The sequence below is a fragment of the Siniperca chuatsi genome, linkage group LG21 (assembly GCF_020085105.1).
Source record: "Siniperca chuatsi isolate FFG_IHB_CAS linkage group LG21, ASM2008510v1, whole genome shotgun sequence".
Taxonomy (NCBI): Eukaryota; Metazoa; Chordata; class Actinopteri; order Centrarchiformes; family Sinipercidae; genus Siniperca; species Siniperca chuatsi.
In genome coordinates this window covers 11900297-11927421 of record NC_058062.1, presented here as the reverse complement: position 1 = coordinate 11927421, position 27125 = coordinate 11900297, and the positions used below count along the sequence as shown (strand labels likewise).

General features: G+C 40.1%; 1 protein-coding gene and 1 long non-coding RNA gene across 3 annotated transcripts; one reads left to right on the top strand and one right to left on the bottom strand.

Annotated features, from left to right (window-relative positions):
• Positions 1-1683: 1683 nt before the first annotated feature.
• Positions 1684-5776, top strand: LOC122868889. 2 transcript variants are annotated; one of them, XR_006376202.1, is made up of 3 exons: positions 1684-2637; positions 3200-3899; positions 4855-5776. It is a non-coding gene; the product is annotated as an uncharacterized LOC122868889 (long non-coding RNA). The 2 variants fall into 2 exon arrangements; XR_006376203.1 differs by having other exon boundaries at positions 1684-3444; positions 3765-3899.
• Positions 5777-6876: 1100 nt separating this feature from the next.
• Positions 6877-10872, bottom strand: LOC122869122 (transcription factor Sox-9-like). Its single transcript, XM_044181768.1, has 3 exons — positions 10110-10872; positions 9448-9695; positions 6877-9091 (listed from the first exon to the last, which is right to left on the bottom strand). The coding sequence occupies exons 1-3, from the start codon at positions 10535-10537 to the stop codon at positions 8322-8324; spliced, it is 1446 nt and encodes a 481-aa protein (XP_044037703.1). The 5' UTR covers positions 10538-10872; the 3' UTR covers positions 6877-8321.
• Positions 10873-27125: the final 16253 nt, after the last annotated feature.

Here is a 27125-nt window from a genome sequence, read left to right as displayed (position 1 = left end):
GTGACCATCAAACAGATGGTCTGGAAGGAATGGGCAACTGTAAAAGCAACTTTTCTCTAAAATTAAAGTTGCATAAAAATTTCCTGCAGTGTCCCCCTGCACCTCGTTTCAAAGTATTCCCCTCTGCACACGATAAGACCAAAACTGCTGATGCTTCAGATGTAGTTGGAAAGCACTAAACTGCCTGTGGAGAAAATAATAGGGGCACACAGCAGAACAAACCCAAGCCTTGCCCAACCCCCATCCCCGAACTGCTACCAATTAATGCACTAAAGAGGATGCACACAGAACTTTAACTTAAAGTTGCAGGATGGGAGCATGAGTGCATGATGCAGGTTTCTTTTTGACAGATCCATTAAATTAGGTTTCAAAATTATTATAATTATTCTTCAGATATTAGCTTTTGTTTCAAAGCTAATGCAGATTTAACTTGCAGCTTGTTGTCACCCAGTTATGTGAGCAGTCAGCTGTATTCTACCCAGAAAACCTTAAGCAGAGAATCACAAGACACTTGTCTTATTAGCCTCTTTACTCAAATTGAGTTACTGCTTCTATTTATTACATTGAAGTGATATTTCCTTTAAATTTAAGGGAACTTAATACTGTCTGCTTCCTCCTGTGCTGTCGGCATCAAGCCTCAGGGCTCTGCTTAGCGCTCTCTGACAGAGCACTGCATGGAGGAAATGAGGCTAGTGAAGACCCCAATGACCGTAAGGCATTCTGCCCATATTTCACTAAGCTTCTCTCCCAAAGGAAAAGGCCACAGAGACGAACCATATCAGAACACATGCTGGGGCTGGGGGTCAGCAAAGGAAAGAGAGTGGGAAGCAGGGAAAGAAGAAATCCGCAGGCACGTACACACACATATAAACACAACATTAACACAAAGATGCATGCAAAGTGAAGTATTGCAGAATTTTACTTTGAAAGCAAAACAAAAATAGTTTTTCATTTCCTCCATTAGTGTGTGTGTGTGAGAGAGAGCCTGCAAGGTTGTGTGTGTGTTACTTCATGTCTCCATGACAAACTGTGTATAATTGGTTTACTGCCAGGTTAGGCACGGTCTGTCTCTCAGGAATCTGCATTTGGCCCTGAACTTTACTTTTACATGTAAGTTGAGGTATTAACTTATTTGGACAAGGGATTAAGTCTTAGTGGTTGTACCGTAGATGGAATGGACAAACGTAGGGGAGGTATGTTTCAGATACTGGGCCCTGTAAGTAAAGAAATGGCTGCCGACAATAGTCTGCAGCTTGGCTCACTGTAGTCACTGCGAGAACAAGCAACCTCTGCTCACCCGAAAAGACACACACATACATTCCCACCCCATGTGCAGCTCCTCCCACTCTTGCTCTGATCTGAGAACATGTTAGTATAGCTAACTATTTTGGCAAGAAGTCTTCAGTTTACATTGTTTTTCACGCTGTTATCCAGTACAGGACAAACGTGAAAGATAATTATGACCCTAGAAAGCAACCAAAGGAAACAGAAACCGCATAGCAGTCCTGTTTGCAAATCAGTAGCTCAAACTTTTTTTTTATGCACATAACAGACCTATAAATAGTTAAGACAGTATGGCAGAAAAATACATCATTGTGAACAATTTTTGTTTATTTTCACAATTTAAAACAATGAAACAACACAGAAACTAGGCTTCATTCCCATGTTACAGGTCAGATAATCTTTCTATAAATGTTACAGCCACTGTTATGCCTCAATCAACTGCCAGAGCTTAGCTTATATTCAGCTCTCATGTCCTTTGGGAATAGTATCAGTTTTGCTGACATGTCAATTTGCATCCCCTCAAACAACCTGTGCCTAATGGGCATGTGCACTGTAAAACGATATGTTATGTGGAGATTTACCAGGTACGGACGAGGGAATTAGCAAAGACAAACTACTGTATCCGTGGTTGGTTGGACAGCAAAACATTTCTCTCAGTGTCTTAATTGGAAACAAATGTAAAGATGGATGGAAAATCTCATTATTATTGGAGAGAATCCTTTTCTGAACGACAAGGGATAATAAAGATAAAGATGAGAAACCTTGATTATATAAAGCTTATAGACAAACCCACTTGATCCATCATCTTGGTTAGGTTCCTGGCTTCAATTATGGAGAGTTGTCTTCCTCTTATGCACATTTATATGCTTTTTTTGGGGGTGCATACAGTATGTTGTAGATAGTTTACAACATACTGTGATAAAACAAATGCTTTGGGATGTTTCAAGTGAGGCCTACAGTATTACACAAGTTTATGAAACATCTTTGCATTAAATATTTAAATTGCAGGTAAGCTACGATCTCATATTATCCACTCACTGTGTTCTTCAGCCACAAACCCACCCACTGCAGCCCTCACATACCTTCCTCCCAGACTGAGCTGGAGCTCATGAGGCCTCAGACACACTTAATGGGATTATGGTAATATAATTTTGTGACGCTGACCTCGGGCTGGTGCCAGGTTTCTTCCACATCCTCAGACAAAGGCAGGGAGCTCACCAAGGGTTCCAGCAGGCTGGCCCAGCTCGGCCTCTTGGCACAGGCCGATGTCCTCATGGGGCCAGCGCAAGATGGATGGCTGCGGGGCAAAGTCTCACTTCCTAAGTCTACTCAAACAGTGAGCAAAATCAAAAGGTGATGAGAGAGGATTGTAAACTTAAATAAATATCATTTCCCAAGAGTGAGTTGACTCCTATGACTGTTGTTCATGTGACTCTTCTGATTTAATGTATGCAATAATCAATCCGGTTCAGGATGTAGGAAACGTGCCCTCCCTTTGCTCCTAACTTGAATCAGTGCATAGTAGTTTTTCGGTTGATGGTGTAGCTTCCATGGATTGTGGTCAATTTATCTTTCTCAGTGACTTAGCAGGGTTTTCCTCCACTGGATGTTTCTTATTGGTTTAAGAAAGAAAGTTTTTATGTAAATTTTTTCCCTTGATTAGACCATTTTAGAAACAGTTTTCCTTGAAATACCGTAACAGGCAAATGGCATACATATACACATACACACCGGACAGTCCATCAGTGTAGGCAGAATAAACTTGCAATATGTTGGAGTGCTGTTTGATTCTTCATCTTGTTTTGTCTCATTTTACTTTGTTGTGTATTTTATTGTTGTCCAGTCTCCACGGGTGTATCACCAGATTTTTCCCCCCTTCTCCTTTTCTTTTCCTCTTCCTTTTGCCTTCAAAAAGACCACCCATAGGGTTCGGAGGGGGCAGACGTCTCTGTGGAATAATAATGGGGTCGTCCTGGGAAAATTGCCCATGGAAAGGCCTGGCTGAAAAAAAAAAGAAAGAAAAATTTGGTCTTGTTTCCGATCCTTCTCTGAAACATTCATCAGGGCACTCCTGCTGTTTGGAGGGGAGCAGTCCTATCGCAGCCCCAATCCACTCACTGGCTGGGTCACTCTGCTACTACCAAGACTTTCTGAGCCGAGGTCAGGAGGCTGGGGCATATGGTTTAGAAAATATGCTTTTTATTTGCCTTGCCCTGATTTTTTTTAATACAGATTTACAGTAATGATAGTGTCTATTTCCCAGAGCCTGATTATCTGATGTTGTACATATGATGCACAGTTGCTTTGAAAATACTCTAGTTAATTTTAAAGTTAAATTTCTAGTAGTTACTGTAATCATTATCATTTCTCTTGGCAAATTGCTGTATAGAACGTATCAAATGTATCATCATGTCTGGACTGCTACTGTGCAAGGCTGTCTGTGTCAAGCCCAATGAATGAGTCATCATGGTCTCACACAGGGAAAGCCTCAATCCTGATGTCATTTCTGATGGGGTGCTACTCTGTGACAACACCACATGACACACTATTCTGATGAAATAGGCTGAAAGTGGCCATCGTCAATCCACGTTTTTTATTGAGGGCAGAGTAACAAGGTTGGTCTTGCTACTCTAACTGTATTTAACACACAAAAAAATTGTCTTCTCTGACTTTTTGTTTTACCTTTATCCTATCAACATACTTTTTGTCATTTCTGTTATGGAAAGTTAATGTGTGAACACACACATTTTCTGTAAGTAAAGCAGAGCAACTAGGTTATTGATGACATACTGTACGTGTGTAAGTGTTGCTGGATGCTGGCTTTGGTTCTTCATGGAACCTTGTTGTTTACATCAGGTAAATTACTTTCAAAGAAGAGGCCATGTAGAAATAGTCATTGGCTAAATTAGTTCTTACCATTCATGAACTTTAATTTTGCAAGAATAATCATTTCCCAACAGTGATAATATGATCACCTGATTTCAGTTTATCTGAACTCATGATTTGTTTGTGAGAAGCTGGACTTGCAAATGTAAACATTTTGCATTTTCCCATGCACACATGCTGCCAACAACCTGAGAATGAAACAGTTCAGCAAAAATGCTGTGTTCATTCTCTGAAACTGGAGGAACATGGATCTGTGTTTACCAATGTCGACTTTTTTTACTTATTTTCTTAACAGAAATGTTTGGCTCGCTTTAACTTTCAGGCAACATCTTCCATCAGGAGCCAATCATGTCTGGTATTGTGTTACTATACGCTTGTTGGAGCCAGCTCAACAATGGTTTGAGTCAGGCAAAATTTCTTTACATAAAGAACTCCCCCTAACAACTGTAATGTAAAAGTTTCATTTCAGTTTGTTTTTCTGACAGTCTGCAGTGTGAGTCCTTTTGAATTCTTCTGAAAAATGTAGACCCCTGGCATCTTAATATTTCAGTCATGTCAGTCATTAGGTCAATTTCTTGGTTTGGAAGACAAAAAAGTGGATTAGTAAAGTTCTTCTGTCTTTTCCTTGTGATCCCCCTGCTCTCCCCCGAGCCATCACTAACTGGCCTCCCTTTGCTCTGTTAGGCCCTGAGGCCCTGCTGCCTCACTCCAGGTCTGAGCCACTGGAGATCCAGTGATGGATGTGCCTCGGGGGCTCTCTGTGGGAGGTGGGCTCAAGGCTTCACACACTCTGCCTGCTCCTCACTGTCAGAGGGGAAGATGTCATCCTTCATATTTAGCCAGAGACAGCAGAGTCAAGCCTGCAGTAGGATCACTGTCTTGACATCAACACAACAAGCCTTAAGTCATTGCATATTGATATGTTTTATTTTTTATTTTTGCCAGTTTATATAACACAATACTGTTTTAATCAGCAGATAGTTCCTGAAAGTAGCATCACGAGAAACGGCAGCAGTTTGAAGCAAAGTTACAGAAGAAGAAGTGGGAGCAGAGATAACAAACATGTCTGAAAAGACAAAGATGAGCATAATTAACACCTTTCCCTTTACAATGCAGGGAAAAATACACTGAAAAGACAATTTTATTGTTTTAACTGCACCACATCAGTGATTTGAAACAATAAAATTAAATTGTGGATACAAAGTTTAAATCACAATTTTAACTGTAGATCTATTCTTACTGATACATGTCATTAGTCTGTTATTGTCTGTGAATTCCTTGAGGTATTGTGTGTTGAAATAGTGTAATTTCCCTTTCAGCTGCACCCACATTCCCACAGCTTAGTTACTGTTTTCCACTTCCATCAAACCCCAGAGCATGTGAGTGAACTTCAAGTTGGCATCTTATGGTTTTATTATTATATTGATATGATGGCAAACAAAAGCAATGTTAAACACATGTTACTTTTAGCATTTTGTAACCCTAAATATATAGTGAAAGTTTGTTTTAAACTTAAACCTACACAAACCCTAATGTTAAACAGTCATTTCAAAATGTAAATGTGCACTTTTAGTTACTAACACCGTATGCTAACTAGCCAGTTAACATCAGCCAATAAATAAATCAGTATGATAAACAACTTTTCAAGGAACCAGTCTTTGCTTTTTTCCTCTTTATATATGTTGGTGCAGTTATGCAGTGAAAAAATAAAGTCTGCTAAAGGTCTGCTTCCTTTTTTCAGGAGAACCCGTCAAGAAAATTTGCGAGGAATTTATCTTATTTTTTGTGAAAGTTAAAAATTCACAGTTTTGCTTAGAATGTAGATCTTGATGACTCCATGGCCATAATATTATCATCATATTTCAGTAGTGTTATGCATTACAGATGTGTTGAGCCACAGGTTTAGTGTAGCCTGGTATAATGTGTAATGGGTAGTTATGTACTCAAGCTAAAAAAAAAAAAAACTGTCCAGTCATTGCAGTGAGATGAGGTGCAGCGGTGGGTGGCAAGGAATGGTTCAGTCCAGTTGATGTGAGGAAAGAGACGTCATCTGCAAATGTGCCTCAAATTTCAACACAAAGCTATAGTACCTGATTGTGTTTATACTGTCACTGATTTATTAAGGTCAGCTCTATTCCTATATTACATGGCCAGTAATGAATAAACAATATTCTATGTCTAGTTTGTTTCTTTAAGCTGTCGTGTATACAGGCAGGGGGGAGGGGTGTGGACATACGTCTTCTCAATAGGCCGTGGTAATAATGGACCTATGACCTCATGGTCTGAGAAGCCAGAAGCAAAACCACTGTTCCCAGTACCTTGAATATAACGATTTTTTTTCACTTCGCATTGGTCTAACTTTACCAAACTGCTGCTGTGGGTAGCTGACAAGCTGGCTCTGATTAATGCAGAAATTAAATTATTTGTGTCACGTTAAAACAATCTTCTTGATTTCCGTAGTTTGAGCATATGAGTTGGATGAAGACTGTTCCAAAGTGATTCAGACTCAGTATATTAAATCTTAATTTAGCTGGTCTTCTGTCATTGGAGGGTACCTTGTATAACTGCTCAAATTAAACCTCACCAGTCTTTGTCTGACAAATACTGTCGGACACAGTGGACCTGCATGCATTGCAGCACAGCTGTGGACAACACAGATGATACTGTATGAAACATGTTCATAATTAATGGCACATGACGATCATGTATTTCTCAGTGTTTTGTTTTTATTGCAAACAATATCATACAAAAGATAAGCTTTAAGACAATGCCATGTTTGCCTACGGAAACTGCATTAAGAAGATGACAAAATGAGAACTAATGATACAGAATATAAAATGAGGAACACAACTTTTTTTTCAATAACAAAAAGTATCCTGTTGATTCCAGCAAATTCTTTACAAAAACAGCCGCAGCTTCCATATCCATTAATTCATTTGTTAGAATGAAAAAAGAGAAAACTTCCAGTTTTTCTTTTTTTAGAGAAAGACTCGTCGTGTAATTATAAGTAATCTGTACATAACTAGATCATGAATAAAAGGAACTTTTATAAGGAAACATTTACAAATGATAAATAAACAAATTTGTACCACATATGACAGCAAACCTGAAAACTTTTCATCTCAGTTAGCTGCTGCTGAATTAAAAAGATAATTGCAAATAGTTATTTTCAAATAAAATTAATGCTAAAGAATAAATTAAGAAAAAGGTTAGGAAAAAGGATGAGGCTGTAGGAATGATAGAAGCACGCCAGACTCAGACCTGCTGGCTGCCGAGGAGAATCAGGTCAAAGGTCACTTCCTGTATCTCCTCAAGCGAGAAGTCAGAATTATGCTGTGGTCTCAACACTACAATGCAAGTGGAAGGAGTCTCCCTACTGTGGCTCCAGAGGCACCAATGGTATCAAGGCAGTACCCAGATAAAAGCAAGCATTGCTCAGTTACATCTACCAACACAGTAAGGCCCCTAGTAGAATTACTTAGCACCTGCTATAGCGTTTCCAACACAATAATTTCAGCTAAAGCAAAGAACAAGAAGTAGAATATTTGACTAATTCACTGATGACACGGTCATATCATGGCCAAAAATTCAGATCTTTTTCGAACCTGCATTGCTCAATTCTTGCATCTCATGGGAATTACAATAAAATATGTACAGTAAAAAAATTCAAAGCAGAATGTAAGCTATTATAAGACGGCAGTGTCAGTGACGTTTCTTACTTCTGTACAAAAAATACATTATTGAGAAGTAAGGCCACAGAGGGTGTTTTTACCCGGCAATCCTTTAGATGTGTTAAACCTTCAAATCACGATGACGAGGATGCTGATGACACTGATTATGATGATGATGACGATGACAAGAGCAGAACACATACACAGTACATACTAAAATATTTATAACCAGTATGTCCTCACAGAGGATTTCACTTTTTTAAACATTATATCTAAAAAAATATAATCACAATTCCAACCAATACAAAAGGCACTGTTGTGAGCCAATCCAAAGATATATTTTCAGTACTATAAAAAAGTCCATGTCATGTTTTTCTGTTGGCAATGAATGGTGTGTGGCATGGTGGCACAACGGCCACCTGGCAGAACGGAGTCTATGCATGGGATGGGTGTTGTACAGTCAGTGCTGATGCCACCTCCTCATGGCCTGGAGAGCTGTGTGTAAATGGGCTGCTGCTCCCAGTGCTGCGGACTGTGGGTCTGGGGCACAGAGGGCACCCCGGTGGTGTCAGCAATCGGGGTATACATCGGCCTCTGGCTGGGGCTCATGTAGCTGAAGGTGGAGTACAGGCCAGAGCCTTGGCCAGCCGCATGGCTGTAGTAGGAGTTGGCACCACCTTGGTGGTCTGAATAGTCATACTGTGCTCTTGTGATGGAAGGGTAAGAGGAGGTGCTGTAGTGCTGCAGGTTGAAGGACCCATAGGTGACATGCTGTGGGGAACCCTGCTGCTCACTGTAGTGGCTAGGGCTCAGCTGCTCTGTCTTGATCTGGGTGGTTCTCTGTTGACCCTGCTGGCCTTGTTCTCCTCCTCCACCCAGGGTGGTCAGAGAGTGCTGCTGCTGCTGCTGCTGCTGCTTGGACATCCAGACATGGGCCCCGACATTGGCTGCCTGGCCGACTGAGGAACTGCTGATGCCGTAGCTGCTGGTGTAGCCAGCCTGGGCTGGTCCGGTCAGCCCAGCATGGCTGTGAGGCGGCAGGTACTGATCAAACTCATCAACATCAAAGCTCCCCATGTTGGAGATCACTTCGCTGCTCAGCTCACCAATGTCCACAGCTCCAAAGTCGATGTTGAGCTGGCGACTGGTGCCCTCCTGCATGGGGCGCCCCTCACGCTTCAGGTCAGCTTTGCTGGAGGGGAGGTCTGTCTTGGGGGTGGTTGGGGGTGTTGGTGGGCCCTGGGACTGACCTGGTTAGAGGAAAGGCAGAGTTAGACTCACAGTTAAAGATCAAATTTGCAAAATTATGTTTCTAAAGATGATATTTCCTGCATGAAGTACCTGTGATAAATTGAAATAGTATAAATGTAAATGCTTTCAGGAGGAGGAGTTTATTGCCACTATATTGACAGGTGTATTTGCATGATGGTGTATAAAACCCACTAATCATTAATAATTTATCATTAACAGATGTCTGTTCAATGCCCTAAAGGGTTCTAAAGATTTGATTTCTACAAACTGACAAAAATGAGTCACTTCTGAAAACAAAATACTAGAAAATGTCTTTTATTTTTCTTTCTTTCTTTTAATTTATTTCTTTTCTTACCCGAGTGCTCCCCTGGAGAATGCACCTCGCCCAAACTAGACGCTGGAGAATCGGCCTGCTGCAGCGCCTTGAAGATCGCATTTGGAGAGATGTGGGTTTGCTCGCCGTCCTCGGGATCGTTTTGCCCATTCTTGACAGATTTTCTCCGTCTTGGCTGATATTTGTAGTCGGGGTGGTCCTTCTTATGCTGCACTCTCAAACGCTCGGCTTCTTCCACAAACGGGCGCTTCTCTACTTCATTGAGCAATCTGAAAATATCGCAGAGAATTGTGCATTCACATTAAACTGCATTCAATTAACAACAAGCACAAAACACGGTTGATTAATTGCTGCAAGAGAGCAATTTACTGAACCGTTGCATGGATTGTTTTAGCATCAAGAAGCAGCAAGAAGCATCAAAAAAAGTTTGTAGAAAAGTTTTAGTCTATACGACTTCTTCTGTGCATGCACTCGAACATGAAAATAAGAAATGTATCCAAAATCACAATGAAAAATTAGCAACAGAGAGCAATACAATTTGAAATGCATTAATCAAATTCCCAGACTGTAAAGCTATACTTGAAAAAGCAGGCAGGTGGTGCATTTCATCGAAGAAATAGTGCGTAGCACAGAGCGGCGCGTAAGGACGTACAGCTGTGAATGAAAATGCAAAGTGAACCTACCTCCAAAGTTTGCCCAGGGTTTTGCTGAGTTCCGCGTTGTGAAGATGCGGGTATTGATCGGCCAGCTTCCTCCGTGCAGCTTGAGCCCAGACCATGAATGCGTTCATTGGTCTTTTCACGTGAGGTTTACTTTTACTTGAGCCGTTGACGCGCACCGGCATGGGCACCAGAGTCCAGTCGTAGCCCTTCAGCACCTGGGACACCGCATCTCTGATACACACGGGGAATTTTTCTTCTTCGCCCTCCTTCTTGTAGTCTGGACCCAAGAGGAGGTGGTTGTCGGACGGCCGGGTGTTCTCAGTGTCCGAACCGGACCCGGACGGGCACGGCGAGCCTGCGGAGTCCTCAGACATGCTGGGGCTGGGAGCGTCAGAGTGACACTTCTCCTGTTCGTCTGTCATCTTCAGGTAAGGGTCGAGGAGATTCATGCGAAAAAATTAAAGAACAGCTTCTCGCAATAAAAAACAGGAGAAAATCCTTCTTTCTAAATCCAAGTGCTGTGCCCAAAGACTGCAGTTACAGCCTGTAAGGGCGCACAGCTTGACTGGCAAACTTGAATCCTTTAAAGTAAAAAACAAAAACAAAAAAAGCCAAAATAAAAGTTTTTGTCGCTCCTTCGACTTTTCACAATTTCTAAGACAAAAAAAAAAAAGCAAATTGCAAGTGATCGCTTTCTAATGCTTAACTTTGAAACTGTGACTTTAAAGATTAAATGTGACTGAGTTCTACTCTTGGTGGATTGCTGAAGAGTCTAGAGACACAGGAGGCGATGCCTGGATTTATGTTTGACGGCAAGGAAATTATTGGGGGAAACTTTTTGTAGGCGGAGACGTAATATGACTCTGCTCTAAAGAACTCTTGCAGTCAACCACAGTGAAAACCCAACTCAAGTAGGATAAAGTTGTTTTTCCCGTATAATCTTTGGCTTCATTTAAATTCAAAGTGTAATTTAAAGTTTAAAAAGTTAATACTTAAATGTAAAATATTACACCCTCTGAGACAAAAGTAGAAGTAGGAATATAATTACTAATCTTAACTACAAAATGATAGAATCATGTGAATTTTAATATTATAGTGATATCAAGCGAGATAATATACCATCAAGATATACCAATATGAATTTTCTTTGATTACACACACAAAGTCCGTATGATGAACATTACAATAGGTCTAACCTTCATTAGGACGGTTAGAATTATTCTTATAGTTCTTAGACTTTCTTTCTTTTATTCAGATTTTACAGAAAGTACAGGCTCATTAGCATATTTATACAACTTGTCCCCAGATTGACAAATTGAAATTTTTATATGCTATATGTTGAAATGTCTAATGTGAAATTCACTTGCTTTACCAACTAAATGTATCTTTGGCAATAGTCAGCTGTTTTTAGACGATTTTCATAGGCTACACTGTTTGGTTGATTTAGAAATAAGAGCAGAAACTACTGACGTTTTTAAACGTATCTTTGATGACGTATTTTTGATTTTGGTAGAATAAACGTTATAAATGTTTATATTTGTGTCTGAATAAATGCGGGCAGTTGTCTTCTGTAATGCTTGTTGCACAGAGACAGTTGAGTCAGTGTGACAGTGTGAAGCTGTTACGGAGCAGCAGCCCTCAGTCGTCTCTCAGCTCTGCACAATGACCGTATGGACCAATAGGGGGAGACAGCAGTCCAGAAACTTGAGAAGAAGCCTTGCAACTGTTCGGGGGCTGCAATGATTAAAACTAAGTAAGAGGGACAATACAGAACATATTTCTAAATTTAAGTTCCCGCTCTACATTTATATTTTAGTCCTTCCTCTTTCCGGCAGTGAATTTATTGGTCCAAACAAGGTGATAGGCGAGATTACAAAACAAAAAATTTCTCATGGAAAATGATGATCAACACGGGACATGACTGTATCTCTCACTTCATCCATGATGTCTTTACCCAAAAAGGGTGGGGGGGTAGCGTGAAAAGTCATTCTTTGGATTCATTATTTAATCGACCGATGATGTGAAATTGGTCGTAATAATTGGTTGCAAAATCATTTCTAATTTGCAATCGGGTATGCAGGATGAAATTTTTAAATCGCTTGTAATTAATATATAGATCTATGCGAATAATAATAATAATAATAATGATAAAGCTGATGATAATGATGTTATTACTCTAACAATAATATAAGAATGGATGAACATATTAAATATTATATTACATTTAATAAATATTAGGTACATTTTCCTCCGCGAAGCGAAACCATTTCAAATATAAAGTCTGTGAAAAACTGGAGCAAAACAAACGTGTCGCAACACTAAAACCTACTTTGCTGGATTTGCTCCAACACTTGTTTTCGTTGGACAAAGGACACTTTGTTGAGAGAGTTCAGTCACTATAATCCTTGTGTTCAATTTTAGATACCAAATCCGACTGTAATTTATGAGTCCATGTATGGCATCATGAAAAGATTGAAATTTTACTTTTTTATCACAACTTTATGATTTAGTAACTAATTAGTCAACAGTGTAGTTTTATTAGTTATGTAAATCTGTCATTAAAAAGATCAAGACGCACACGCACTGGATGTTGCTTAAAAATGGAAAATATGTCACACTTTGGCTTTTCATAAATTAGGCTGCTAATAAGATGAAATCAGGTAAAATCCATTCCCTTGTTAAGTCTATAATCAGAGGTAAAAAAAAGCTGATGAGCTACAATCTACGATTTTAAAACTTTAACACAATTTAGATTAAGACTGTGTGTAAGGGGCTTCAAAATTAAAAAGAAAATATTCCAAATATGACACATAATAAGTATGCATAGATAAAGTAAAAAAAAAAAATTAAATAATGTCTGAACATTTTGTTCACATTTCATCATATTAGAATGTGTTTGTTCAGTAATTGTCTTTGTCAGTAAGCAGTGCTTTTCATTGCTAAAAATAAATATTTTTCCATGAATATCATCTTTCTCTGTAAAGAGAGTAGTGGTTCAAGGTTTCCTCTGAAAGCTTTTCAGTCTGTCTTGACCCTGACATTTTCATTAAAAACAGCCTAATATGCCTGTCAGATGTACAGTGCCTGCTATTTCTGCTCCTCTTCTCATTGGTTGACTAGACGCTGTGGCAGACTGCCCTGTCAGCTCCCCTAGATCACATACAATTTAGAAATGCTGTTTATCCAAAGTTCATGGTGGTGACAAATAGATAAATAATTAGAAAAACTAAAAGGGTTGAAGTTGTTTTTGATTCATCACCAATTAATAGGTATAATTATGCTGATTTTATAACACTTCAAAGTAACCTGATTCTCTGTAGGCTATTTGGACTGAAATCCTTGACCCATTTCGCTCAAAAAAGTGTAACTTCTGAGATGCCTCTGAGAGTTGCAGCTCATGTCATAAAGCAATACTGACAGTCAAATGATACTACTACACTTAGCTTGCATTAAATGCACCTTTTGTTAGTACAAAACAACAAACTACGTCTCATTAGAAGGTGAATATTTGATGTCATTTTCCGTTTTTTAACTAGACAAGGTTTGTTGTAGGAGGTGTGATGAGAGCTGCTGACTTTTGAGATCGCTGAGCCTGTGAAGTGACTGATCTCAACATGCACAGGAGGAAACCCAGTGATGGCTAACACAGAGGCTTCAGAGGTGCGGTCGGGCATGTTCGCGCCCCCACAGTGCCCTGCAGACTGACTTACAGTCGATCAGGGGGGACACAGATCCTCAGGGGCCAGGCTCACAGCTTACACGTCAGGTCTTGGGAAACTTCTCAGCTTGACTTCGAGCCATGGCGTCAAAATTTTGAGGCAAACACTGGGGGTAAACTGCCAAATCATGTCCTCCACCTCTCCTCACTCTCAGATTCCACTGCAAATGTTTGAGCAGACCGCTCCTCTTTTTACAAACTTTTAGTGTTGCATGTGTGTGGGTGTGTTAGTACAGTAAGTATGAGCCTATGCGTTGTTGCCTTTGAAGTGTGTTTGTCAGCTGAATCAAAAGAGGAATACAGCATGTGCTATATTTTTGCTTATGTATTTTTTTTTATTAAAGGAAAGGTTTGATTAAGTCCACTGTGCAAAGAATTCATAGAATTTCAACCAAATACGATGTTAAAATGTTCATATCATCATCATGGGAACCATGATCGAGCATTCATTATGCTGTGTGGAGACCTTCCAAAATGCTGAGATCCATTAGCCATATTGCAATAGCAAGAAGTACTTTAAAACCTGTGCTGTATTTAAATTATCTGCCATGAGACCCATGAAGAATTATAAGACTTCACTGAGTGACAAATAGTGCGGCAGAGGTAGTGGAGGCAGAGGTGGCTTCAACCACTGACAACCGACATAACACCTGTCTGAGACTTTCCGCAACTAGTGCCAACTGCCCTAGACATGGCAGAAGACTGCAAGAGGGAGAACAGAGACAATTCAGTCGGCGAACCATCTGAACTTTCCTTCCGGCTGATTCCACTGTTGGTTCCTTGTCTAAATGGCAGGATATTTTTTTGTGTGTTGATTCTTGAAAATTTCAGGCCAGTTTGGTTACAAAACTGTACCCTTGCCCACTGTCAGCCAAGGTCTTATGGGGATGGATGGGCTGCCCCAGGTGTTTGCCGAACCAGATCAGAGTTCTTTGGCCACGGGCAACTGTTGACACATGGCATTTTGCAAAGGGTAAAGTTTAAACAGGACTTATCAAGGCCCTGACACCCTCAGAAGGTTGGGCTAATATTCCCTGCTCTGACTCTCTCACACCTCCCTGATATCCCACGCAGAACCACAACAGCTCCCAGTGGCTTCACCAGTAAGACTGAGGGGTGAAAGCATGCAGACACTTGGAAAATGCCCAACAGCTTTCTTGTAAATAAACACAAGTTACATTTTCAGATTGCATATTTCGAGATTAATTCAAAACTTCTGGAAAACACTGATATAATATACTGTACATATTCAAAAAGTAAGAACAATGCAACACAACAATAAAGTATTAATTCAAAATCATACTCTGCATGTACAAGCTGTCTTCATAACCACACAATTATTCAAACTGTCCTCACCAGAAAAATGTACATATAGGTTGTTTGTGCAAGCAGCTTATTACAACCCATGTTTATGTTTATTGTAGGATGTGACCTCTAGTGGTCATGGTAATTATGACAGGAAAAAAACAGGAATTCAGGTGACGTAGTATAAAGAGCTAAAAAGTCTGCTTATGGAGGTGGTGGGGTCGATGGATGGCGCAAACAAATAAAGGACTTTCCCCCCCTTGAGACCGGGGTATGTGTCCCATGTGAAACCAAAAGTCAATGTTGACTTATTTAAAGTTTTAAGTTACATAATGTTACATACATGACTTATGTAAGTTATGCTAATTACGTGATTTACGTTATTTGCATAACTTATGCAACATACTTATTTTAACCCCAACCATGATCTTTTCCTAAGCCTAACCAAGTAGGTTTTTTTTGCCTAAACCTAACCAAACTGCAACAGTTTTACAACGTTAACCACGTGTTTAATATTACGTAACATATGCTTCCAGCCCGTCCTCACCTTACAGCCAGTCCTCAACTGCCACCGGTAGGGGGGCGCTAATTTAGGAAAGCTCCTGTGGGTCATGTTAGAGGGTATCAACAAACAACCTATGTGGTTGTATGTGTTTGAGGACTTGTTGCAATTATTTATTGACCAGGCAGTTGCCGCTTCCATCATCAGGTCAAACCAGATACCACATTAGATAGCTCAGCTATGCCACTAAGGAAATACAATCAAAATGGAAACAAATGAATCCTGGCCTTCACCCCCTGTGAGCAGCAGAGTGTGGTAATTGCTGCTGCACACTTTCTTGTATATCTTCTCCTTTCGCTGGCCTCCTCTGGAGATAGTGCCACTTTAATCTCAGCCTTATCTGCTCCTGGCTTTTAGTATACTGAAACACCTTGGGCACTCATTGATAGTGTATCTGCAGGGAAGGAAATGCAGGCTGATCTGGAAAACAGTGGAACCAATAGTTCTTGATAAACACAATTAGCGTTGGATAGGTGCCACCATTGAGCCATAGTTTTATGTTACTATCATTAAGCAAAACCCACAATAAAACAGAACGTGATAAATTCACAACAACAATGGCCTATATCTTAACTTGTGAAAATATTTCAATTTCTTCTAATGGAGTTTTTCTCTTGTTAAAACCTTGAGCAGCTGCTTGCATGAAATCGTAATATTCATCTGAAAAACACATCCAATACTGAACTCTGCTAAGTGACTACAAGGTACCCTCCATGCCTTCAGGTGAAGTGACCTCTGAGTCAGTTCAAATGACAATGAAATGCTATAAAAGCAGAGTGTGATCTCCACAGGTCATTCTCCTGCATTTCCAATAATAGAGACTGACCTGTAATTACGTTGGAATGACAATGGCTCATTCTCAAAGTGCTGACAAAATGTTATGACATTACCTGGGTCTTTGCAGAGGCTAATAATGGGCTCGCATCATCAACAGGGGTCCTCTCAACAGAGGACAGGTGACAGGTAAAAAGCATGAATTAAAATAACACTTATTTTGTGCTGTCACTGTTATTTACAATGCTACAAGATTACTTTTAGAGAGACAAAATTACACTATCTTCCTGTTGCAAATGAAAAGTTGAATTCATAAGCAATAAAACACCTTGCTCAAGTCAATACACTTAGGGATTTTGCTGCTGCAGCCTGTGCCTGGCTTATGGTGGCTAATGTTAGCTAATATTAGCAAACTTTAGCTATTGCTGTGTAACTGACATTGCTGAGTAATTTTTCTGACTTTCTCTACTTGCGTAACTGTTAAGTGCAACACATGTGATGGTAGCAGCATGTTATTTGACATGCATCATTTTACACCGGTAGCACATATGCAGCCAGATAAACATTAATTATGTTTGACCAAAAAAATAAAATCTTACCTCATGGTTCAAGGATTTTGTTTTTTGTCGAAATACAGTTTCCAAAGACAAGAATGTACTTTAACACTCACAAATGAAGTTATTAAAGCAACTCACTTCAGATTAAATTAAATGATTTCTGGCACAATTATTACCTACTTCCAAAGTGAGTGGAGAAACACTATCAAGCACTCTTAACACTCCACTCCAATAATTTTTTTCTTGCTTTAGGTATATGGCTTGTGTCACCAGTCTTTTTCTGAGTAACCTAAAAATAAATATATTTTTAAAAACTATGAGTAATCTGACTTTCTTTCCAATAATAGTTTAATCACATGTTAATGAAATGTATTAATCCTTAAGTGCCCAGACTTCATGTTTTGAGCAGAAATGTGGTATAAATTGTGAAACTCTCTTCCATCATGGATTCTTGCACAGTTGCATCTGGAGCATAGTGCTGACTCAGGCTGGCTGACAGTACTAGCAGCTCCCTGGCACCGCTACACATAAAAAGTCCCATCCGCAGCTCTGGATGATGTCAGTGTGGCACCTCCGCCTGCACACAGAGACACCTTTCACAAAGAACCTGTATGTGCTTGGGTCTGGTCTACGTAATGGAATATTCAACCGTCCTCCCCTCCTACATGATTCTATGATCAGGTGAAAATGAGACTGTTGTTGTCGCCTGCAGTGTCATAAACTAAAAATAAATTCTAATGTGGTTCCCTACTTCCCCTTCTCATTTCTGTCACCTGCCCTTGTTTACATCCTTATTTTTTTATTTCTCACTACAAAGATTTTAGCTTAGTAGTAATTATTCTAGTGATATTGAAGCTGTAACAGTTTTAATACATCAATTTAGATACTTTAGAAATTTAGAAAACACCCACATTGCACAATTTTACAAATCCCCCTTCCTTTTCTCTGGTTTCATTATCCTCCCACCTTAACCTGGTTCTTTCAGCAGGGCTCATTAGTTGGGATGACCGATGAAAAGGGCCATTCTTTCTACACAGTCACTGTGATACTGAGTTAATGAAAGAGTGATGATATCTAATCACCTTCTAGAGGATAGCACCTGCATCAGAGCCAGTACCCAGACCCTTGCTCACAAATGGATGGCCTACAGATGCACTTCCTCTTAGCTGTTCAGCAGCGACCATGGTTATAGCTTTGTTATCAGTTGTTGCAGGGGAAATGGGAATATCTTGTGTGGTCGAGCAGATCCAGTCTTCTTAGGTGTTTCCACTGGGGATTTCAGCATTAGACCGTGGCAATGGGATTAATACGTTTAGAAAGGGCAGGGGTGAAATGAACAATGGCATACTTCTACGGCTTTAAAACAGTGTCTTATTACAATGGGGAGAGCCAAGTCTATTCTTGATAAATCCTATTTCAGGGCAAAGGAAAAAGAGAAGGTCAACAAACTGCATTTAGCGACCGCACACTGTATACACAAATTTATGTTTCTATATTTATGTTCATCTTCATGTGAATTTTGACACTCATTAGTCAAGTTTAATCCTATTTTATGACTATTTGCACAAATTTGGCTGCCTACCGATTATCATTTATGTTCATAAAATTACAATGGACCATTGACAAATGAGTAAATAAATAATAACAAGGACACACAGTGCCACTAATATTAAGCACCTGAAACCAGGCTCAGCTGGTATCATCCAACGGTCCAACCTAACCCACCTACAGGCAAGGAAAGAAAACGCAGCAGCAGCTGAGCTGTGCAGACAAGTTACTATCACCACCTGCAGGCAAGGAAAGTAAAAGCTGCTAATGTGACACATGCCAACAGCAAGCAGAAAATGTTACAGTTGGATTTATACTTCATGCGAGGGGGTAAGTCCCACTGTATATATCCACAGGGTATTTTTTAGTTTATATTTCAGCATAACTGTGTTTACATTCTTTCATTCACTTTGTGATACGAGCATTGGTGGTACATGTTGTCTTATTACTGAATATGAGAACATTCCGTGAAATCACTGAGTTTACATTCCTGCATTCACTGTGACAGTTGTGGGTCGCAGTGAGCAGACATTTTGCAGTGGAGATGGCTTCGTTAGATGTGTGTTACTCAAAAGGAGAAGCTAACTGAGCTTCTCAAAATGTCTTCACTCGCAAAAATCTTTACTGACATTGGAAACCTCCATGTGGTTTCTACATAGACGCTGGAGCCCTGACAGTTAGTTACATTTATGAGGAGGTGCACATCAGCAACAATAGTAGATAATAGAAAAACTATAACCCCTTAACATAGAACTATAAATTTTGCTTTACAGGTGCAGTTCAAGCGTGAGTCAGTTAGTTTGTTACTGACTTTGCATTGAAAAACTAAATGTAATCAATGAAGCTATGTTCTACTCCACCCAGGATCACTGTTTAAGATCGGAGTTGAGTGTGAGTCAACACAATTTGGAATCAAACTTTTCCACAATTTTCCAGTTGAGTCAATTCACCAGTGTATTCTAGTTATTAGTATTTTTTTCCTTTTTGAAAACTGTCAATGAGCAATATAAAAAAAGCTTATACAATTGTGATTTAGGGAAAATGTAGATAATCACTAAAATAATAATATCAATTTTTAAATCTAAGATAACAGCAGTAGCAGCATTGTCTTTACTCTCCCTGTCCTCACATGTTTTCATCCCTTCCTCTTTTTTTTTCTTTTTTTCTGTCTAATGATCACTTTGCAGCATGATGAGGGGCCAGGAGTGTAGACAGGGAAAGATGTCAGGCGAAATACTGTATGTGCCAAGCATAACACAACACTCAGGGCTGTGTGTGTCTCCTCTCTCTCCTTCCTACATTTCTTCCTGCAGCTCCTTTCGGGTGCTCCTGTGTTAAGGCTGGCTCAGCCACAGCAGGGAAGCTCCGTCTAATTGGAGTGGCCCAGCGGTGGTGGCCCCGGATCTCTGGGAGCCAGGCTCGTGCATTCTAATGTTACGCTCGAAGGAAATTGTCCTCCACTATTTTCTGAGATCCAATATTTGAGCAGCTTGGTTTCCATTCTTGGTGGGAGCACAACAACTGTAACTGGTTTATTAGATTTGCTGCAGAGTTCAGTGCTCTCCTGTCTGTTGTGGCTTGCTGTGTCCTGGTCCTGTGTCCTTGGAGGTCAGTAAGCATAAATACCATAGATCTAGTTTGTATAGAATTTTTCAAAGTTAAAAAATTCAAAGATATAGAGTACTGTACATTGAGTGATTCACAAAATTGTTCTGCTGAATGGAACTACAGTATGTTTAAGGTGTAATTTTCTTGAATGACTCAACACAGAGGGCTATCACAAAAAAAATGCTGGGTCGTGCAGCAAAAAAGTTGAACCAGACTCAATGTTTGCCACAACACAATCAATGTCATTTGGCAACGTACTGTGCTGGCCAAACAAATACATGCAAACATGCATTTATGGTAGATTACTTTGTAACATGAACAGGGAATTCACAATCATTGACACAAAATAACTTTCCAGAGCTGTGAAATCCTGTAGTATTATAAACTGCTGTGTAGTGTTTTGATGTCTGATAAACACGAAAACTCACAGATTTGTTACTCAAGCTGGACTTCCTGGATTGTATTTCATCTTCTTGACGATACCTGTAGCAACACACCCACACTCATGCACTGCTATTTTTGGTCTGAATGACCTTAAATAATGTTTCTAAATAATCTCAGTACCATACTGACAACGGAAGAAATGGGCTTAACAGATTTAGACTTTCTGCACATTGTTTCCTCTGTATTTGTCATTGTATTCTGGTATACTTTGAATAATGACTCAGGTGCGTGGTTTCAACTGTCAAGGTGAAAGCAGATGGCGGCTCTTTCTTTGAGTCTATAGGAAGTTCAGTGAGATGTATTGACACAAAGATGTGGTTTTTTCCAGGTCTCACAGCTTACGCTCTGTCTGGGTGACAAACAGCCACTAACTTACCAAACAGGTTATCAGGAAGCCGTGACCCTCTTATCGCACCACCATGCACACTATGTAATTAAAAATCTAGAGTTACCCAGCATCTACACCTCCTGTGACCTGAAACTGTGGCTTCAGTGCACATCAGTTTGGTTAAAGTTGCTCACTGAGGTCTAACTATTTAATAATAGGTGCCTATACAGCAGGACGTGGAGATGGCAGACCCCGAGAAGGAGCAGATGAAGTCCGATGGATAAACCCGGGGTGGTGAGGGTGTGGGGGAGTGGAAAGTTTTGTCAGTAAGCCCAATCCAAGTCTCTTGGGAATGGAACAGGAAGGAAAAGGAACACCTCTGCATGTTTCTCACCAGCCTAAAGATCACAAGCCCAGGGAAAGAGAGAGAGGGTGCGACACAAGGCACGTGCAGTCCCACCGGGGGCTAGAATTTACAGTTGAAGGTGAAGGCTAATGGTAGGGGAAAACATCAGCATGGAAAAATGGAAGGGGAAGGAGAGCAGCATGTCTATGTTACGTTACTTGAGCTGAAGGAAGACAATTTAAGCATCATATCAGAATCATGTTATGAGCACTGTCATTTGGCCTTGAGGTGGCATTTGGTTTTAAGTGACTGTTTTAGAGTTTCTTAGTTTCTTTGAGGTAACCAGACCAGATCTGCAAAGTAAGAGTTGTAGTTAAATATTCTGAATGTTGTATAGTATGGAACACATCTGATCACTTTCATGCTGGTACAGTCAGGAGCCAAAATTTAAGTGAGCATTAAGATGGAAATTCGTGTTTTAGGCATGACTAGGTAGAGTCTTTGTCCTTGGCGGTGACAGGACATACACAGTCACCTCCTCAACAGGCGCCAGCTGATTTTGATCGCTTTTGAAAACTGACTCCTCTTCCCCAGCCTCTCTACTCTATCGGGTTCTGCATAAATGTCTTATTGACACAAATGATAATAGGTAATTCTATATTGGCTCAGTCCAATTGTACCATCAATAGTCTCAGTTATGAAGTTAACACCTATACTTTAATACTACTGCGTTGTTTTTATGAAAATAAATATTTGTAAGCTTTTAAAAAAATCTGTCTATTTGACTTTATGAACTGGTAATTCAGTGACACTTCCAACAGAACTTGTTTGGATAGAATTGCCAACCCAATGGAGGGATAATTAAATAAATAAAGCAGAGTATAGTGAATTTAATTTGGGATTAGCCCAATACTAGCCTCTGATCTAACCTGTAGACACTGATCTATTCTGGTCAAGTTGTATCTGCAACATAAACAACATTAATCCACATATATGATACTGTGATTGGATAAATGTTGTGTATTTATTGTGGCAACCATTAGATTTTCTTAATATGGACTTCTTATGAATATCTATCAGCTCAAGGTTAATGTAATCCCTTCACTGTACTTGCCTGGCATCCTGTAGTGTGCTGAGTGAAATCTGGATTCCATCAAGTCCTGTGTAGCGCATTACAGAAAATCCACTTCGCTCCACTAGTGTTTTTTTTTCTTTAAATGAGTGAGTTTGATGAAATCTGACCTCTATTACATTCAACAGGCTCATATCCTTTTGGAGGACTCCACAGTCTTAATCAGCCAATGAGAGGCTATTTGACTGGAGGCTGGTAGTTCCAGGCCAGTTATTGCCCTGCAGGCTCAGTGTGGCTGTAACAGATATGGTGGAGCTCAGGGCCTTTCTCCGAACACTGAGGTTTGGCTTATCTACAGGGTGCCAGTGCGGGTGATGCCTGCTTTCACACATTGGGAGGGACTGCAATAGCAGAGCCAATTACATAATAATGATCTCATCCCTCTATAGCGATCCCACATGACAGCCAGTCTATTTCTCTGTTACTATCACCTCGGGAGTTATGGAATTGGTTGGTATTATTGTACTGTAAATTGCCTAAATGTGGACACACATTCATGCAGAGATTTGACAAGTGTCTCATATGAAGCTGCACTTCTAGTTTTATTCTGAACAATTGAAGTATTCATTTATTGTTTGTTCAATGTCTTTTTCAGTGAAACACATACTAGAACTACTATCTTTCTGTGGAATTTTAATTGTATAGAGGCTAGACATGTGGGACAATTCTTGTCTTGTAGGTTTTATGATATAACTGAAGTCAATGTTTGAAGAGTATTATTTATGAAATGTATTAAATTGGGCTTGCAACTCATGGCATATATCCAATAAATAATTAAAATAGCCTAAAAAGAGCTATGTCAATGCATTATACAGGAAGGTGGTCATGTTTACATAAGAATATTTTCATATGAGCAAGTTTTTTCATATATATGGTTTGACATTTAAACAAAATGTCAGAATCATGGCCTAGAAATGGTCTGTGAAATTATGAAACTCAATATTTGTCTGTATTGTTGACTTTCACAGGAGGGACTGCATCTACAGATGTCTGAAATCAAGAGACACAGACTCATGTCTCAGTCCCTATCTGTGCCAGCTTACTGAGCCAAGAACAGGGGAAACAAAGCAGGGCACAGAGCAACGATGAGGTGCACAAGACGAAAGCAGACAGCAGCCAGATGAAGTTTACTTAACTGATCCGACCATAAAATCCAGAGTTTGATTAGCAAGACAGCCTGAAGCAGTCACATTAGCCAAAGGAAGCCTAATCATAATCATCATTGCTGGACTCTTCATTTTACCTCCATGTTGCGCTGGACTCAGTGCACCGGTCTCATTCCATTCCTGTTTTTTCATTCAACCAGCATCACCATACAAGTGATGCAGTGTCCTTCTCAAATCAAAGTCATAAAAAATGGCCTTGCCTCCAATGCTCCGCACCACCTCTTTCCTGTTCTCCCTCCACCCCCACCGCCCTGCTGTCAGCCATGGCCGCTGTTTCCTTGAGGGAAAATCCAGCCTATGAAACCTCACAGCTAGTCACTCAGCCAGAAAACTGCAGGCTGGACAGCCCTCGTGGTATATCATGCTGTCATAAGGTTTCTATAACACTCAGCAACTGATCACCATTTTACAGTTGTCTCAACAATTATTGCTTATCCTTTGCAGAATGTGAGGGATTGCATATGAAAGAGTACAATACTCTAAAACCAGCAACAGATGTGTGTGCACAGGCTGCCTAGTTGAGATGGGTCAGTGAAGTTACCTCCGCACCTGTAGTGTGATGCCTGAAGAGAGACCTTTGAGACTTTGATGTAAACATAAACAGTCTTGCTGCCAAGAAAACATGCATGCTACCTTTGAAAGAAATACTTCAGCAAGCAATGGCCGGAGCAGCTAAAATAAAATTCATATTGTAAGAAATCATAGCTTTCTTTTAAGGGTAAGCTTTGGTTAGGGTTTGGCCAGAACATTTATTACAGGTCTGTGAGTGGATGCTAATTCCTGTCTTCCGCATGAAAGTTGGACATGCTACACACCCATCCACCACCCTGACCCCCATGCCCTCATCATCCGTCTCGTTACCTAAAGGGCACACAACTTCCTACACTGGCACTGAACTTTGGCATTGGACGCACATCTGGAGGTGTGGAATCGTCCAATATCAACGTAATTCTTAGCGATAGCCTGACAGCTCCATTATCCTCACTATAGCACTAAGAAAGGCTGTGGTTCCCTCACACACACAGTATAACATACTTTAAAACATTAGGTGTATTTTCAATAGTTGTTGATAGTGATAACAATTACTTTTACAGAACTTAAGGAAAGGAAATGCTAACCATTGTTGTTGACATAATTTGGCTCAATTACACTCCCCTACAGCCAATCAGATTCACTTAAAGCCAACAGAGAACAGGCCCCAGTAGCTAATTTCTTCATCTAACCCACACCCCCTCCACAAACCTCACGTCCCTTGCCTCAGTAGGCACTTATATTCAATTTGTCAGTCACTCTCATTAAACATGCAGAATAGAGAGGCCCTCCACTCTACATTTCAGTGGCACAGCTAACCAGGTCAGAGTTCATCTGAGGACGACTTCCAGTATTCCTTGCTTATTTGCAGATGGTATGGTGCAGACTGGAAAACAGAAGAAATATTCTGCTCTGTCAGGTGTGTGTCAAAGCTCAAAACAAATAGTGTGAATTTTGACCTGAAAGAGAATAGATGCTACACACATTTTCCAAGATCAGAAATCTGATCCAAAAAAGATGTTTTGTTTCTCCACTCGCTGAGGATCTCGGTTTCTAATTAAGTTTAACATCATCAGCCTTGGATTTAGGTACACGCCTAGGCCGTCTACTTAGGTACCGTTGTTAAGTTTGACATTTAAACACAAGTATCCTTGAAATCATTTCACTGGGAACAGATTCATCTGACGTTTCATAGTCATTAGAATGCTCAATTTTATTTATTTCATCTCTGTTTTTGCGGTGATGTCTTCCTCTTCTTTTCTAACATTTCCACACTTTATTATTACCACACATTCCAAGTATTGACCATAACTTTCATGCTTGAATCCTTAAAAAGCACAAAGAAGGGCCACTGCGTTAGGAGTTGTGTATGGATGTGGTCATAGCAGCCACTTGTGAAGTTAATATATCCTGTAAAAACACTGAAAGGGATATTTATTACATCTTTATGCATTAGAGGACTTTATTTTATGAGGATTTTATGCTTCCTTGGGGTGACTATAACCTTTAGCTTTATTTTTAGGGTAGTTTTTATTTGTATTTTCGCAGCTTTTACCACCAACTATCCCTTCTCTTCCCTCGAACATCATGTATCATTATGTGTGTAGCTGCTTTCTTAATTTTAATTATTGCGCTGTATTTTTGCGGAATCAGCGTGGAGTGGCAGACAAAGAGACGCTCCTGCTTTGCAACTTTTACACTACTTTCTCAGCTAATTTTCAGCCTCGAAGGCATCCTCATGCAGAGAGGCTTGAGCTGTAATGCATGTGCTTGGCAGTCATTTCTCCGTTTGCGTCCAGATGTTGCTTGGCTGATGCACAGCACACTTGTCAAATGAAACCCGGTGACGTTTCAGTGGCAATTATTCTCTTTGTGCTCAAGTGTAACTGCACACATGTGAATGCGCACAGACATACACACACACTCAGGAAAAGATCTGCCAACAAATCTGTATTTGCCAGGAAGTAATTGTTTCCATGTAGCTCCATAAGATGCAAAACTCAACTTGCGTTTTCTTTGCTAAACAGTTTGCAAATCTATTCAAATACAGAATTAATGCATTGTTACACTGTATAAGACCTGTAGGAATTACTTTGTTGTATGATTAGTAATTAATCAAATCCAAGGCTACTTGCTTTTATTAATATGTTACTTAGTTATATAATATTTTAATGGATGGCCTCCCTAAGGAAATTCTACACCTGGCTCTCTGTGAAATTATTTGCCTTAAAATTATGTCATTCTCATGTCTTCATGGTCACTTTGTGAAGTTTGATCTTGTCAATGCTTTTCTATTTTGGCCTTTTAAATATAAAGGAAAGATGTCAGCAGCTGCCGAGATTTTCATCTTACTTTTTCTTGGTCCACCCCGAGGAGAGGAGTTGGAGTGAGTGGCAGAGGAAAAGGGTGGAGTGAGAACACAGAATAGAATGGGTGGTGAGATGATCGGGAGGGGCGGTTTGGTCTGACATCCAACTCCTCAGTACTCGGCTTGGAAGCTGGTCATAAAAATTTCCAGTCACTCTCTGTTTGCTTCATTATTGGGACATTCTGCACAGTGCACACTCAGCTCAGGTGACTACGTGACTGGCACATAGTTTAAAAAATGGTCTCTGATATATTGATATCACTTGACTGTAAATAATCACTACGTCTCCAATTTGCATTGAAAATCACATATGCATGAACCAAGCATCTACTTTGGAGATTTGCAGCATCTGTGCTCTGACCTCTGATCTTCAGGTAATAAATTGCCTAATATGAATCCCCAATTGAAGCAATCACATTCAAAATATTCATCATGACATCATATAAATTGTCCAGATCGTCTTGACACAGAGGACACATGGAGAGTAAGAATGAGCCCAGTGGTGGTTTTATGGCTCAAGGGTGGGATGTTGGAGGTGAGGGGGAATCAGTGAGCTTTAACAGCCACTTGGGGTTTGATGGCTGCTGAGGAGCTACTTGAGGATTTGTGTCATTTTACAGCTGGGGTTATAGAGGCGCAGGGCTAAGTTA